Source organism: Nicotiana sylvestris, chromosome 9 (genome assembly GCF_000393655.2).
Source record: "Nicotiana sylvestris chromosome 9, ASM39365v2, whole genome shotgun sequence".
In the NCBI taxonomy this organism is placed as follows: domain Eukaryota; kingdom Viridiplantae; phylum Streptophyta; class Magnoliopsida; order Solanales; family Solanaceae; genus Nicotiana; species Nicotiana sylvestris.
Window position 1 is genome coordinate 188,061,410 of NC_091065.1, and position 13,677 is coordinate 188,075,086.

General features: G+C 39.3%; 1 protein-coding gene and 1 non-coding gene across 2 annotated transcripts; one reads left to right on the forward strand and one right to left on the reverse strand.

Annotated features, from left to right (window-relative positions):
- Positions 1-5,498: 5,498 nt before the first annotated feature.
- Positions 5,499-5,605, reverse strand: LOC138878800 (small nucleolar RNA R71). The gene has a single exon (XR_011402576.1). It is a non-coding gene; the product is annotated as a small nucleolar RNA R71 (small nucleolar RNA).
- Positions 5,606-6,215: 610 nt separating this feature from the next.
- On the forward strand, positions 6,216-11,891 carry LOC138878730 (uncharacterized). Its single transcript, XM_070158420.1, has 4 exons — positions 6,216-6,916; positions 7,787-7,850; positions 9,643-10,604; positions 11,405-11,891. Exons 1-4 carry the CDS (start codon positions 6,216-6,218, stop codon positions 11,889-11,891), a joined length of 2,214 nt encoding a protein of 737 aa, XP_070014521.1.
- The last annotated feature ends 1,786 nt before the right edge of the window (positions 11,892-13,677 follow it).

A 13,677-nucleotide genomic window follows, 5' to 3' on the forward strand; every position in this document is an offset into this window, starting at 1 on the left:
CATTAAATAGAAGTGATGGATGACGTATTGGTTCTGAAGAAGACGTAATGATACATGGGAAACGACGGCAAAAATTCCCGCCATAAATACATACCACTTACCAAATATTCAATTGCAGAATATTCGGCAAGTGGGGGGACTATCTGCATTGGTAAAAATAAATATTACACGTGGATTTATGTGAATGGATGGTAAGACAAGACACGTGGATTATCGAGAAAGCGACAGCTGGAGAAATATATTAAAAGAGACACGAGTCGTAACAGATGCGAGCAAATCACCCACGAGAGGAGAAGATATGGTCGTTCAAGTTTAAACAGTTACATGAAGAGGTGCCGACGGAATGAATCGAGACAGTAAAAAGGAAAGATTCATTGATCTCCAATTAATGAGCATGGATGATTACAAACGTTAGAGAATCTTCACGAAACAGTTGCGATTATCAATTATAATATTTCATTAATGTCATTAATGCTCATAATGACTCAGTCATAAAAGGGGAAAAACGTTGTACTTAGAGACTACTATAAAAGGGAAAGAAATGTCATCTGTATGGACATGTTTTTATTATTACTGGAATACAATTATTTACTTTTGCTTTTTATTGATTATTTTGCTATTTCATATTCTAATTTCCTTTCTTATTACAAGAATATTAATTTTCTTGATTATCAGTAACTCGAGTACTTCTATAAATAGGCATTGACCGAAATTCCTATTTTTTGTTTAAACAATATGGGTATATGACACTCCCATTCGAAAACTTTCCATTATTTATGAGAGTATGACACTCCTGTTCTTCTTTTCGAGTACATATTTCGTAAAATCCACAAATACATGGTATCAATGTAACTGTCTAGGATTGCTAATACCTCCATCTTTATATTTTTAATTAATTAAAATAGGGCTTATCTTTCAAAAAATATTTAATTTCTTTGGTGTATAAGTTCTTATCCAAGACATGTACTTGTCATAACTTAATTCTATTTGTTCATTTTTTCTCTGTCAAAAACATGCATCTACTTATTCATATATTAAGCAATTCTAAATATATATTCTGAACCTCAAATCTAGAAGTTTTTTTTTTCCAAATTTTCAACACAACACGAAGTTCTTTCTTCTATTTACTCATATTCAAGAATCAGCCTAAATTATCTTTCCAATCATAATTCGCGAGAAGCTTCTCCTTTTTAGTAGAATTTAATTAGCTGTGAGTCCCACATAAAAATAATTGATTTTCTTGGTAGGATTTAGGTGGGATTGTTCCCCATTTTACCGCACATGTATGCAAATAATGTCCATTTATGTCAAATATTTCATAATGCTTAATTATTTGAAGTATTTAAAAATAATGAAATCTATATCTAACCAATCATGATAAGTAAATATTAGGTAATTTAATCTTCATAATCCAAACCCCTTAATTTAATCTATTGGATATGCTATCACGAGCACACAAAAAAAAGAGCAGCTCAATGCACAAAACATCATGCGTTTACGCAGAGTCCGGGGAAGGGCCGCACCTAAGGGGTATAATGTAGACAGTATACCTTGATGCAAGCATTAGTGACCTATTCCACGGCTTGAACACGTAAAATATAGGTCACACAAAGACAACTTTAACATTACTCCAAACCCCCAAGAATCTATAGAGTTTAACAACTAATTATCCAGACCCAAGATCAACCATAGTCAAACTATTAACCAATAAATATTGCACAAGTGTACATTTACATAAAGTAATAATATGAAGAGCACTCTTAATAAATCTATAAGTAAATAAACTATTGTTACATGCAATTCTCGTGGAATCATTCTATTTTTTTATTAAACAAAATTAGCTCCTTCATTGGGTATAAATTCTACCTCTTTTGCACTCTTAGCACACAAAGCAATTTTCTAAAAATCTCAATCTATAACTGCATAGAAGTATGGCTTCTTTCCAAAAGCAATTAGTTGTATTCATGCTCCTCTTCTGGGTCGCTACAGTTGGTGAGTAATTATTATTAATAACTCCCTTCAATAGATATCTTTCATAATAATTTTTTTAAATAAAAATAACCATATGTTACATATCAGTGCATGTGCATGCATGGTTACATTACACACTACTACAAACATGCATTTTTCTGATGGACGTTTTCGTCAAAATCTATCGAAAATTTGAGAGTTTCGTCAGAATGCCGTCGAAAACAGTTTTCGATAAGCAAAGACGGGACCAAGATTTAAACTTATTGGTTCTAAATTCTAATATAGAGATATTAAGGGTTAGTAATTGAGTTCTAAATTTAATTTTTGTATATATATATTTAGTACATTTCTAAATACAAATATAGAAATTGAATCAAAGTTATTGGATCCCGTCGAACCCATAGTTAACCCTCTAGCTCCGCCCTTGCCGACGAGCACATTCTCGACGGAAGTCCGTTGAAAAAACGTGTGTTTCTAGTAGCGACGTATGATTACAACAACTACAACAAACTTAGTGCTTTCCCCTAAGTAAGGTATGGGGAGGGTAGCGTATACGTAGTCCTTACCCTTGCCCTGAGAGGGCAGACAGGCTATTTTTTCGGCAGACTCTTGGCTAAAAAAATATGAAAATAAAACAATGACAACAAGCAGTAACAACAACAAGATATTAAGAAAATTGAAGCGAAAGAAAATAATACAGTAGTAATAATAACAATCCAAGAATAAAAGTATACCATTGTGACATCTGATTAATGTATCATTTAATTGTTTTGAAAGATGTTATTTATTATAAAGGTAAATTTTCAGGGTCACCAAACATGCTGGTTATGGCTGCACGCGATTTTCCATTGGAGGTAGCTGCCATGGAAAAAACTTTGTTTCTAAATTCACTAATCACTTGCCAGAGACCATGTCAAACAAACAACGATTGCTCAGACGCTATTATTTGCAAGACATGCCATTATTTTCCAGAGGAGAATGAGAGAATTTGTCTCGCTCGTTAAATGGATATTTTCGAATGTTGTGTTTAATAATAATAAAGCAATTTGTAATTGCTTCAGCTGTATGTTGCAACAAATTGCACCGTCAAATGTTTGTACTGTAAACTTGTCATAAATATAGTATGTTCTTGTGTCGTCTTTAATTTGTTTCCATGTTATATATGTATTATCAGTGTATGTGTTCCACGTTATGTATTATCAATGTATGGTGTAGTGCGATGAACGTTATAGTATTTAATTTTTTTTATGAACTTTCCCAGTATTCCTGGGGTGTTGTATTAACCAAAAATATAGTTTGAATATACAACACAAAGGTAGAGATAACCCTTCAAAATAACGAGGAATTGGCGATTAAATTATAGCTCGCCTCCTCAATCAACAAAAACGCTAACTAACAAAGAAATTTGCCTTATCAAATTTGTTTCTTATGCTAGGAATCTGCTGTTTGTCAAGCAAAAAGAGGCCTTTGGATTGCCTAGAAAGTTGATTGCTTGATTCAAAGAGAACAGATTGTTGCGTCTCTGCTGCCGTCTTAGCCAAACTGTCAGCGAGCTAGTTAGCCTCTCGGTAGCTGATAATAGGCTACATAGACGATATTTACACTCTAATTATACCATGCTTTATTGTTGTTTTATAGGCTAAATGATAACAAAATGCTCTAATTGGTGTTCTTTTACTTCGCAGGGACTAATCCAAATTAGGAAGAACTATGGAGTGTTTTGGAGTCAATGATGTGAAGAAAACGTCCAATCAAGAAGCACCCGAGCGGAAAGAAGCAAAAAGTGGACTGGTTTGCATCCACCGCGACCGCGGTGGACCGCGGTTGGACCGCAGCAGGCCACAAACGCGAGGCAGAATGTTTGGCTCTCACCGCGGTCGCGCCGCGGTCTGCCGCGGTGAACTTTGCAGTTGCCAGAAATTTTGGGGACCAAAGTGTAACTCGGGAAAAACTTATTCCAAACTCTTATAAACTCTAGAAGCTCGCCCAAGAAAGTATTAAGCATGTTTTTAGACTACTTTGGAGGCAGAACAAGTGTGAGAAGATCAACCAAACATTAGAGTTTTTCTATCTTCTCTTTATTATTGCAATTTCACATTATGAACAATTTAGTAGTTTTCTCTTGCTTTGTTATGAGTAGCTAAACATTTGATCTAGGGTTGATGGAACCAATTATTGGATGAGGTTTTGTATGGTGATTAATTGAATGAGCTCTTAATTAATCGTGTCTCATTGCCTTGTGTTGCTTGAGAAAGAATACTATGTTAGACTGCTGTTGAACAATACCACTTTTCAGTAATTGAAGAGATTCATTACCTAAACTTAAAAGTGGGGTTAGAGATAATGAAACTTTGGTGGGATAATTCAAAGCTGCACAAATTATCAGCTAGAGTAGTTCGAGAGAATGCTCTAGTAAATTATCGTAGTTGATCGAGAGATAAATATGATAACCCATAGCTCATAATCCTCATAGAGTATTACGGCAAAATTATAGCAAAAGAGTTAAGACTTAAACTAGCAATTGGGGAAATCAATACCCTAGACCTTTTTACCATTGAATTATCTTTGATTTGGCATATTGTTATTTTTAATATCATTTGAAGTAGTTAAATAAAAACCCAATCTTTATTGATAAAAATGTTGCATCTGGAAATTGTTTGAGTTGATAATAGCATTGCCAAGAGTTGTAATAGATAGGTTAGTTCCCTGAGGATTCGACTCCGGACTTAAAACCGGATTATATTTGCAACGACCGCTTTGTCCTTTTTATAAGGTATAGTTGGGTGTGATCAAATTTTGGCGTCATTGCTGGGGGATTAACGTTGTTATTTATTACAACTTAGAAGTAGTGCTGGAATTATTAGTTTAGATCAAATTTCTAAGGTGTTAAACAATTTTTTTCCATTGAAATTCTCACGTTTGAACTCTTATGGGATTCAGGTGTATGCCTAGGAATTCTTCGACGACTGGCGAACTGCTTGAAGGACTCTCAGACCTCGAGAAAACATTCAGGGCATTGAACCGTGCCAACAAGAAGAACAAACAATCAAAACAAACACACCAACTTGAAATTGACATGGGTGACATAAATAACGTCGACGGAAACATCAGGGATGAGCCAGCTGACCCAAACGTCAGAGTGGTGGTACATCTTGTGCCAGAAGCTGCACTTTATGATTGGGCACAACTAACAGTTGACAACCTGGCCACTGCCATTGATGTGCCCCCAATACAAGCGGAGACATTCCAGATCACCAACAACATGCTGCATCTCTATAGAATAAGGGATTGTTCTTCGGGTCACACATTGAAGACCCTCATCAACATTTGAAAAATTTTCTATCGATTTGTGTGACCCAAAGGCAGCCAAATGTGACCCCAAAAGCTATCAAGCTGTTACTGTTCCCATTCTCTGTGACTGGGGAAGCTCAGACTTGGCTGATTCGCTCCCAATAAATTCTATTGTCACCTGGGAGGAATTAGTCAAGCAGTTCCTGAACAAGTTTTACCCACCCAACAAGACTGCAAGACAGATTGATGAGATATTGCAGTACAAGCAGCAGCCTACTGAGACCTTGCAGGAAACTTGGGAAAGATTCAAAGGGATGCTAGTGAAGTGTCCCCACCATGGTATTCCAGACCAAATGCTTGGCCAGAGATTCTACATGGGGTTAGCAGACAATCTAAAGGCCAATGTAGATGCTTCAGCTGGGGGTGCATTTTTGCGTAAGACATTCACCGAATGCAAAATCCTTCTTGACAAGATGTCCCAGAATTCGGGGTGGATGACGAGGGGCACAACATTGGCACCAATAGTGCATTCAGTTCCTCTTGACCCAAATAATTCACATGCAGAGAACATATCCACACTCATGACTCAAATGAGTATATTGATAAAGAAGATTGATGAGATGGGTACAAAGCAAGTGCATATTGTTGACATAACAAATGGAGGACTGTGTACACACTACATTAATCGGTCTTATGTGTGTTCATGAAGTGGACAAGGTGACAACCAAGGGTTAAGAGAGGATATGAATTATGTCAACAACTTTGGGGGTCAGAGACAAGGAGGACAGCAGTGGAGACCAGCACCCAATCAGTAGTACAGACCAAACATACCACAACCTGGAGGTATGCAACCCCAAGGCCAAATGGTACCATATCAGAGACAACAAGGCTATCCATAGCAGAACCAGCAATAGTTGGCATATCAACCACCTCCTCACCAACAAGATAACAACATGGTAGAGATCAGGGGTATGCTTCAACAACTCATTGGAACGAATGGTAAGATGCAGGAAAAGTTGGCAGTTCATGACTTAGCAATAAAGAATATTGAAACTCAATTGGGCCAGCTATCCATGGCCTTAAACAACTGCCCTCAGGGAACATTGCCAGCAAACACAAATATTAACCCCAAGGAGCAAAACCCGAATCAGTTGATGGCCGTAAGTCTCTGGAATGGGAGAGATTTAAACATGGAGCAAGAAGTTGCACAATCCAACAAAGAGACTACGCCAGCCACTCCAGTTCTATTGGAGGTAGATGAATCAGTAGACCTTACTGAAGTGGTGGTTGAACAGGTTCAAGATGATAAGGGTAAGGCTAAGGAGAGTGAACAAGCTGCAGAACAAGTGGTACCTCTTGTGCCACAGAACCCCAACAGAGAGAAGCCAGCAAGTAGTGCACAAAGGGTGATACCTGTACCATTCCCTCAAAGACTGGCAAAACAAAAGAAGGAATATCAATACAGGAAATTCATGGAGATGCTTCGTCAAATTCAATTGAATATTCCTCTGATAGATGCTTTGAGGGAGATGCCAGGCTCTGCAAAGATGATGAAAGACCTAATGTCACGAAAATTTGACTTCCAGGACCTATCCACAGTAACTCTGACACAGACCTGCAGTGCAGTAGTGACAAGACCCATGGATCTAAAGATGTCTGACCTAGGTAGCTTTACTATTTCGTGCACTATTGGGAGTTATGCCTATTATACCCCATGTTTTCGTACGTAAGAGTACGTCATAAGTCAATTAATGTAAGCTCAGAAAGGGAATCATCTTTGAAAAGTTTACAAAGTTAGTTCATCATGTTAACGTGGAGGTTACAAATATTTAAGATCATTAATACCAAGTATCAATAGGGTTTGAAGGCTTAGAAGCTAAACGATTTGAAGAAAACAAGTTTCGTCGAAAGTCGACAAGTTGGAATATTTTACCATGTACTTTTGGGGTGAGACTAGGATTATTAACATTATAAGGAGATTATATTATGAGTTATTTTAGTCGTATGATAGTTGGTGTATTGTTTTGAAGTCAAACGAGTTGTGGAACAAAAGTTGAAAAAGGTCATCACAAATTTCATTCATAAATATGCTGAAAATTAGGTCAAATGTAACCGAGCTTTTATCCCAATATACTTCGAATTAGGGGATGATATACCTACAAAATTGAAGATATATGAGTCTATTTTCTAACACATTAAACTGTTTATTGAAACGATATTGGAGTAGAGAGATATTCGCGTTTTTGCGAGACAACGCAGACTGGTAGGTGACAAGTAGGTGCATCACCTACTTGCCAAAAGGAGAGGTCTTAATTAAGCCTCCTAAAGTCGGCCAAGAGTGGACATTTAAAGGCTTATAAACGCATTTAATTCACTAATATTTCAGAACATAAAACCAGAGTTAACCCCTGCAACTCCTCCCCAAAAATCCCACACAAACCCAAGGGTATTCCGGGTGTTACGACGCGATTTTATTGCTGAAAAGTCCAGACAGCTTGCTAGTTTCTCTTTCTCCTTCTTGTAGCCGTGTTGAGGAACTTATTTTTGATAAAGAAGGACCGGGTTTCGTGGTTTATACTCAGTACAAGGTAAGTTTATGCTTCTCCTTCCATTATCTCTGCATTTGCGAGTTGTAACTCGATCGTAAAGAATAGACCTAGCTAGTTTCGAAAGAATGGTATGTTGTTTGTTCTTGTGTAATGGTTGGCTGGTTGTGAACTTATTTTTAAATTGAATTCATGGCTGGTTTATTGGATAAGAGGTATAATGATGTACTTTTGGTTGTATTTCTCAATTTGAAAGAAAAGACAAGTCGAAACGTGTTTAAGTAAACTGAAAAATTATTTTTGTGTTGATGAACTTGTGGGACTGTTTTTGGGCTATTTCTATTGGTATTGGGTTATCTCTTTTGCTACTATTTTTATGGAGTTGAGTGGAGGAAGGGTATGGAGAAACACTACATAATGGCAAGGTTGTTTGCTGGTCATTCGTCGTAATATTTTCGGATTGTTTGACACTATTGTTGTCATGTTGTGTATGAAGTGATAGAGGTATGTTGGGCTGTTTGTGATTGTTTTGACTTGTGTGAAGTCATATATATAGGGGAGGTGCTGTCCGTTTCATTTTAAAATAGGTTGTGGTCGATACATAATAGTTACGATGCTTAAACGATTACGATAGTGTCATTTCTCTTATTGTAGACTAAGGAGTCGTGACATTTACATAGCTTGAGGTTAGGTAGTACATACAAGGTATGTGAGGCCATCCCTTTCCTTCTTTTGCATGACTCTGATTGTACATAACGTAATGAACGAGCTTCCAAAGATACTCCACTCTTAGAAGTTAACAGTACTTACATCGTTTCCCTTCTTATAGAGCGATGGATGATTGATGTTGCTTCTCTTATTCTTATGTTATCAATGTTGTTAGTACTTACTGATTCTTATAAGATTCATGATGAAGAGTTAGTCCTAATAATATGTACAGAGGATACCGACCTTACGTCACTCCGAAAGATTCAGAATATTATTCCAATGAGTCCAGCATGCATTATATATATATATGTATCTATTTTACTCTACCAAGCCATGCTATAGACGGCTGGGTATGGCACCTATTGTGCAACCACTGACCAGTTGGGATCACAGAGCTCCACGTGGCCGGGTACGATTCTACCGAGCCTTATGATGGCTGGGTACGTTTTTTTTTACCGAGTCCTCTTTGAGGCCGGGTACGATATGATGATGATGATGCCCACAGAAGCGTATGCTTTTTAAAAGTTTATGTATATATATGTATTATGCATTTCATGTCAGTAGCCCCCAGAGGCACTCAGATGTTATAAGTTGTATCTCCGCTATCTCTCTTTACATTACTGTTCTTATTTATGTTTTCCTGCCTTACATACTCAGTACTTTATTCGTACTGACGTCCCTTTTGCTTGGAGATGCTATGTTTCATGCCCGCAGGTCCCGATAGACATGTTGACATTCCTCCAAGTAGGCTATCAGCTCAGCGGAAGGTGTTGGTGCACTCCACTTGCTCCGGAGTTGCCTATTTGGTCAGTATACTTTGGATATGTATTGATTGGTATGGCGGGGCCCTGTCCTGACCTTTATGATATTAGGTACTCTTAGAGGCTTGTAGACAGATGTCAGGTGTATGGATACTTTTATGGCCTTGTCGACCTATATTTTGAGTTTACAAATGGTCATATCGGCCTTATAGGACCGTATGTCACATGTATAAGTTTGTATATCATATTGGGTCATCATATATTGAGCATTACCTTATGTTTTATTCTTGTTATCTCATGACGGGTTTTCTGGCTCACTTACCCATGATAGTATGATAAGAAAGATATGTTACATTGGTACTCAGTTGAGTAAGGCACCGGGTGCTCGTCGTAGCCTATTTGGTTTGGGTCGTGACAATGCCTTTGCAAAGGCGTTATGTGACTTAGGAGCCAACATAAACTTGATGCCGCTGACCATATATACCAAACTGGTCATTAGAAGAGCTAGACTAACTTCGATGCTTTTGCAACTGGCTGACTGCACGGTTAAAAGGCCGACATGGATTCTTGATGATGTGTTGGTACAAGTGGGGAAGTTTGTATTCCCTGCAGATTTTGTTATTTTGGATTGCCAAGTAGATGAAGAGATACCTATCATTTTAGGGAGGCCATTCTTAGCCACTGGGAGAGCACTGATCGATTGTGAAACTGGGGAATTAAAAATGAGGTTGAACGATGAAAAAGCCATATTCAATGTTCAGCAATCCATGAGGAGACCCAGTGAATATTCTAATTGCTCCCTAGTGGAGGCAGTGGATATGATCCTACACGAAGACGATGAGACCCTGACTGCTAAATATCCATTGGAGGCTTGTCTGACAAATTTAGAGGAAATGGATGGTGAAGGGTTGGCAGGGTGGGTCATGGCACTCAAAGGCCAAGGATTCTGGAAAAGGGAACCTCAGTTTGAATCCCTGGAGTTAAAAAAGAGGGCTACACCACCGACAAAACCATCAATAGAGGAACCACCCAAACTGGAGCTGAAACCGCTCCCAGCTCACCTCAGGTACGTTTTCTTAGGGCCTGATTCTACTTTGCCTATTATTATATCATCCGGTTTGCTAGATGTGCAGGTAGAGCAGCTCTTACAGGTGCTACAGGAATATAAGACTGCCATTGGTTGGACCATGGCGGACATAAAGGGTATCAGCCCAGCTTTTTGTATGCACAAGATTCTCTTAGAAGAAGGGCACAAACCTTCCAGAGAACATCAACGAAGGCTTAACCCAAATATGAAAGAGGTGGTAAAGAAGGAAGTGATCAAATGGTTAGATGCGGGTATCATCTTCCCCATCTCTGACAGCAATTGGGTCAGCCCCGTTTAGTGTGTGCCAAAAAAGGGAGGAATGACAGTCATACAAAATGAGAATAACGAGTTGATATCGACTTGTACAGTCACGAGATGGCGGATTTGCATAGATTACCGGAAATTGAACACAGCCACCCGGAAGGACCATTTTCCATTGCCATTTATTGACAAAATGCTGGACAGGTTGGCTGGGCGATCTCACTTCTGTTTCTTGGATGGATATTTAGGGTACAATCAGATCTCAATAGCCTCCGAAGATAGAGAAAAAACATCATTCACCTGTCTGTATGGCATCTTTGCCTTTCGGAGAATGCCTTTTGGGCTTTGAAATGCACCAACGACATTTCACGGTGCATGTTAGCCATTTTCACAGACATGGTGGAGGAAATTATAGAGGTATTTATGTATGATTTCTCCGTGGTGGGGGATTCATTCGAGGATTGTCTTCACAACTTAAGAAAAGTGCTCAGAAGATGTGTGGAGACAAATTTAGTGCTGAACTAGGAAAAGTGCCATTTTATGGTACAAAAAGGGATAGTTTTGGGGCATCGAGTGTTCAGTAAGGGAATCGAGGTTGACCATGCTAAGGTTAACGTGATTGAGAAGTTGTCACCGCCTACTTCAGTCAAGGCAGTGAGAAGTTTTCTTGGGCACGCTGGGTTCTACAGGTGATTCATAAAAGATTTCTCTAAGATTGCTAACCCTTTATGCAAACTCCTTGAAAAGGATCAGCCCTTTGTGTTTTCTAATGATTGCAGGTTGGCAATTGAGGAGCTGAAGAAGAGATTGGTGACTGCACCCATCATTATTGCACCCAACTGGGAGCAACCGTTCGAGCTCATGTGCGACGCAAGTGACTATGCTATAGGAGCAGTCTTGGGGCAGCGAAAGGATAAATTGATGCACCCGATTTACTATGCAAGCAGAACGCTAAGAGGTGCACAACTCAAATACACTGCGACAGAAAAGGAGATATTGGCTGTCGTTTTTTCATTCGACAAATTCTGGTCATACTTGATTGGCTCAAAAGTTATTATTTATACTGACCATGCAGAAATTAGGTACCTGATAGAAAAGGAGTCAAAGCCACGCTTTATTCGCTGGGTTCTTTTGTTAAAAGAATTCGATCTGGAGATCCGTGACAGAAAAGGGACAGAGAACCAAGTAGCTGACCACCTCTCAAGGTTGGAAGGAGCTAAAAAGAAGGTAGAGGTTGAGGACATAACAGAGACATTCCCGGATTAGCAGTTACTAGCAATGACAATGGAGGAGGCACCGTGGTATGCTGATATTGCTAACTATTTAGAAAGTGGTATTGTACCTTATGAACTCCCCTCAATTCAAAAGAAAAAGTTCTTTCGTGATTGTCGGTCTTATTATTGGGATGAACCTCTACTGTTTAAAATATGTGTAGATAACATGATCAGGAGGTGTATCCCCGAGAAAGATCAACATTCTGTTTTGCAGGCTTGCAATGCTTCACCATATGGTGGACACTTTGGAGGAATTCGGACAGCAGCTAAGATGTTGGAGCCGGTCTTGTATTGGCCAACTCTGTTCAAGGATGCCCATGCTTGGGTCAAAATTTGCGATGAATGCCAAAGGACAGGCAACATATCTCGTCGACACAAGATTCCAATGACCACAATTCAAGAGGTGGAGGTTTTTGACCTGTGGGGGATCGACTTCATGGGGCCATTTGTCACCTCATATGGTAACAAGTACATATTGGTAGCAGTTGACTACGTCTCTAAGTGGGTCGAAGCAGTGGCTCTCCCAACCAATGATGCAAAAGGGGTAACAGGCTTTCTAAAAAAGAATATCTTCACACGTTTTGGCACCCCGAGAGCTATAATCAGTGATGGCGGAACCCATTTCTGCAATAGAGCGTTCGCACGGCTGTTGGAAAAGTATGGAGTTCGTCATAAAGTGACCACCTCGTACCACCCATAGTCGAGCGGGCAAGTTGAAGTGTCCAGCATGGAAATTAAAAGTGTCCTTACAAAAATAGTGAACGCAACAAGGACCGATTGGGCGAAGAAGCTGGATGATGCATTGTGGGCGTACCGCACAGCCTTCAAAACTCTGATTGGTATGTCACCGTACAAGTTGGTATTTGGAAAGGCATATCACCTTCTAGTGGAGCTCGAGCATAAAGAACTTTGGGCATTGCGGCAGTTGAACTTGGACATGGAGACAACAGACACCAACAGAGTCACTGGGTTACATGAGCTAGAGGAATTCAGGTTCCAGGCATTCGAGAGTGCTAGATTGTACAAAGAAAGGATGAAACTAATGCATGATAAGCACATCGTGGAACAAAATTTCAAATTCGAAGAGCTAGTGTTGTCATACAACTCAAGATTGAGGTTGTTTCCGGGTAAATTGAAGTCCCGATAGTCAGGACCCTTCAGAGTGGTGCAGATGTTCTCAAGTTGAGTTGTTGAGATTGAATCAGAAGATGGGACGAATAAGTTTGCAGTTAATGGGCAAAGGTTGAAACATTACCTTGGAATGGCAGAAGAGAAAGGGGATAGAGAGATAATAACATTGGAAGAGCCCCAATACGCGAATGAGGAGTGATGATTCGAGCATGCGTAATATCGCGACGTTAAATCAGGCGCTGCGTAGGAGGCAACCCACGAATGTTGTTGTTTTCGTTTTCTCATGTAATCTTAAAAAAAGAGAAGAATTTCCTCTCACTGCGACCGTGGTGATGGACGAGTATTCTGCCTCGCAGTCACTCGATCCACCGTGACCGCGGTAGGACCACGGTGAAACGCAACTTTCTGCCTCGCGTTACGTAACCCACCACGACCGCGGTCGACCGCGGCAGTTCGCACCCAGGTAAGTTTTTTTCATTTTTTTTCTTTTCTTTCTTTTCTTATTCTTTTATTTTATAATTTTTTTAACCCCCTACTAATATCTAACCCACTTGCCCAACCCCCTCAATTTCCCAATTTCTCTCTTTCTCTAACCCTAACCCACCAATCCTCTCCTCTCTTCTTCTTCTTCGTCTTATTCTTCTTCT

What these genes read in the sequence shown, in the direction of transcription:
- LOC138878730 (XM_070158420.1), top strand. Translation starts at nt 6,216, where the DNA reads ATGGTAGAGATCAGGGGTATGCTTCAACAACTCATTGGAACGAATGGT. An exon ending in AGACCCATGGATCTAAAGAT is followed by an intron (nt 6,917 to 7,786) that starts GTCTGACCTAGG and finishes TCCTTCTTGTAG; the next exon opens with CCGTGTTGAGGAACTTATTT. An exon ending in AAGAAGGAAGTGATCAAATG is followed by an intron (nt 10,605 to 11,404) that starts GTTAGATGCGGG and finishes TAATGATTGCAG; the next exon opens with GTTGGCAATTGAGGAGCTGA.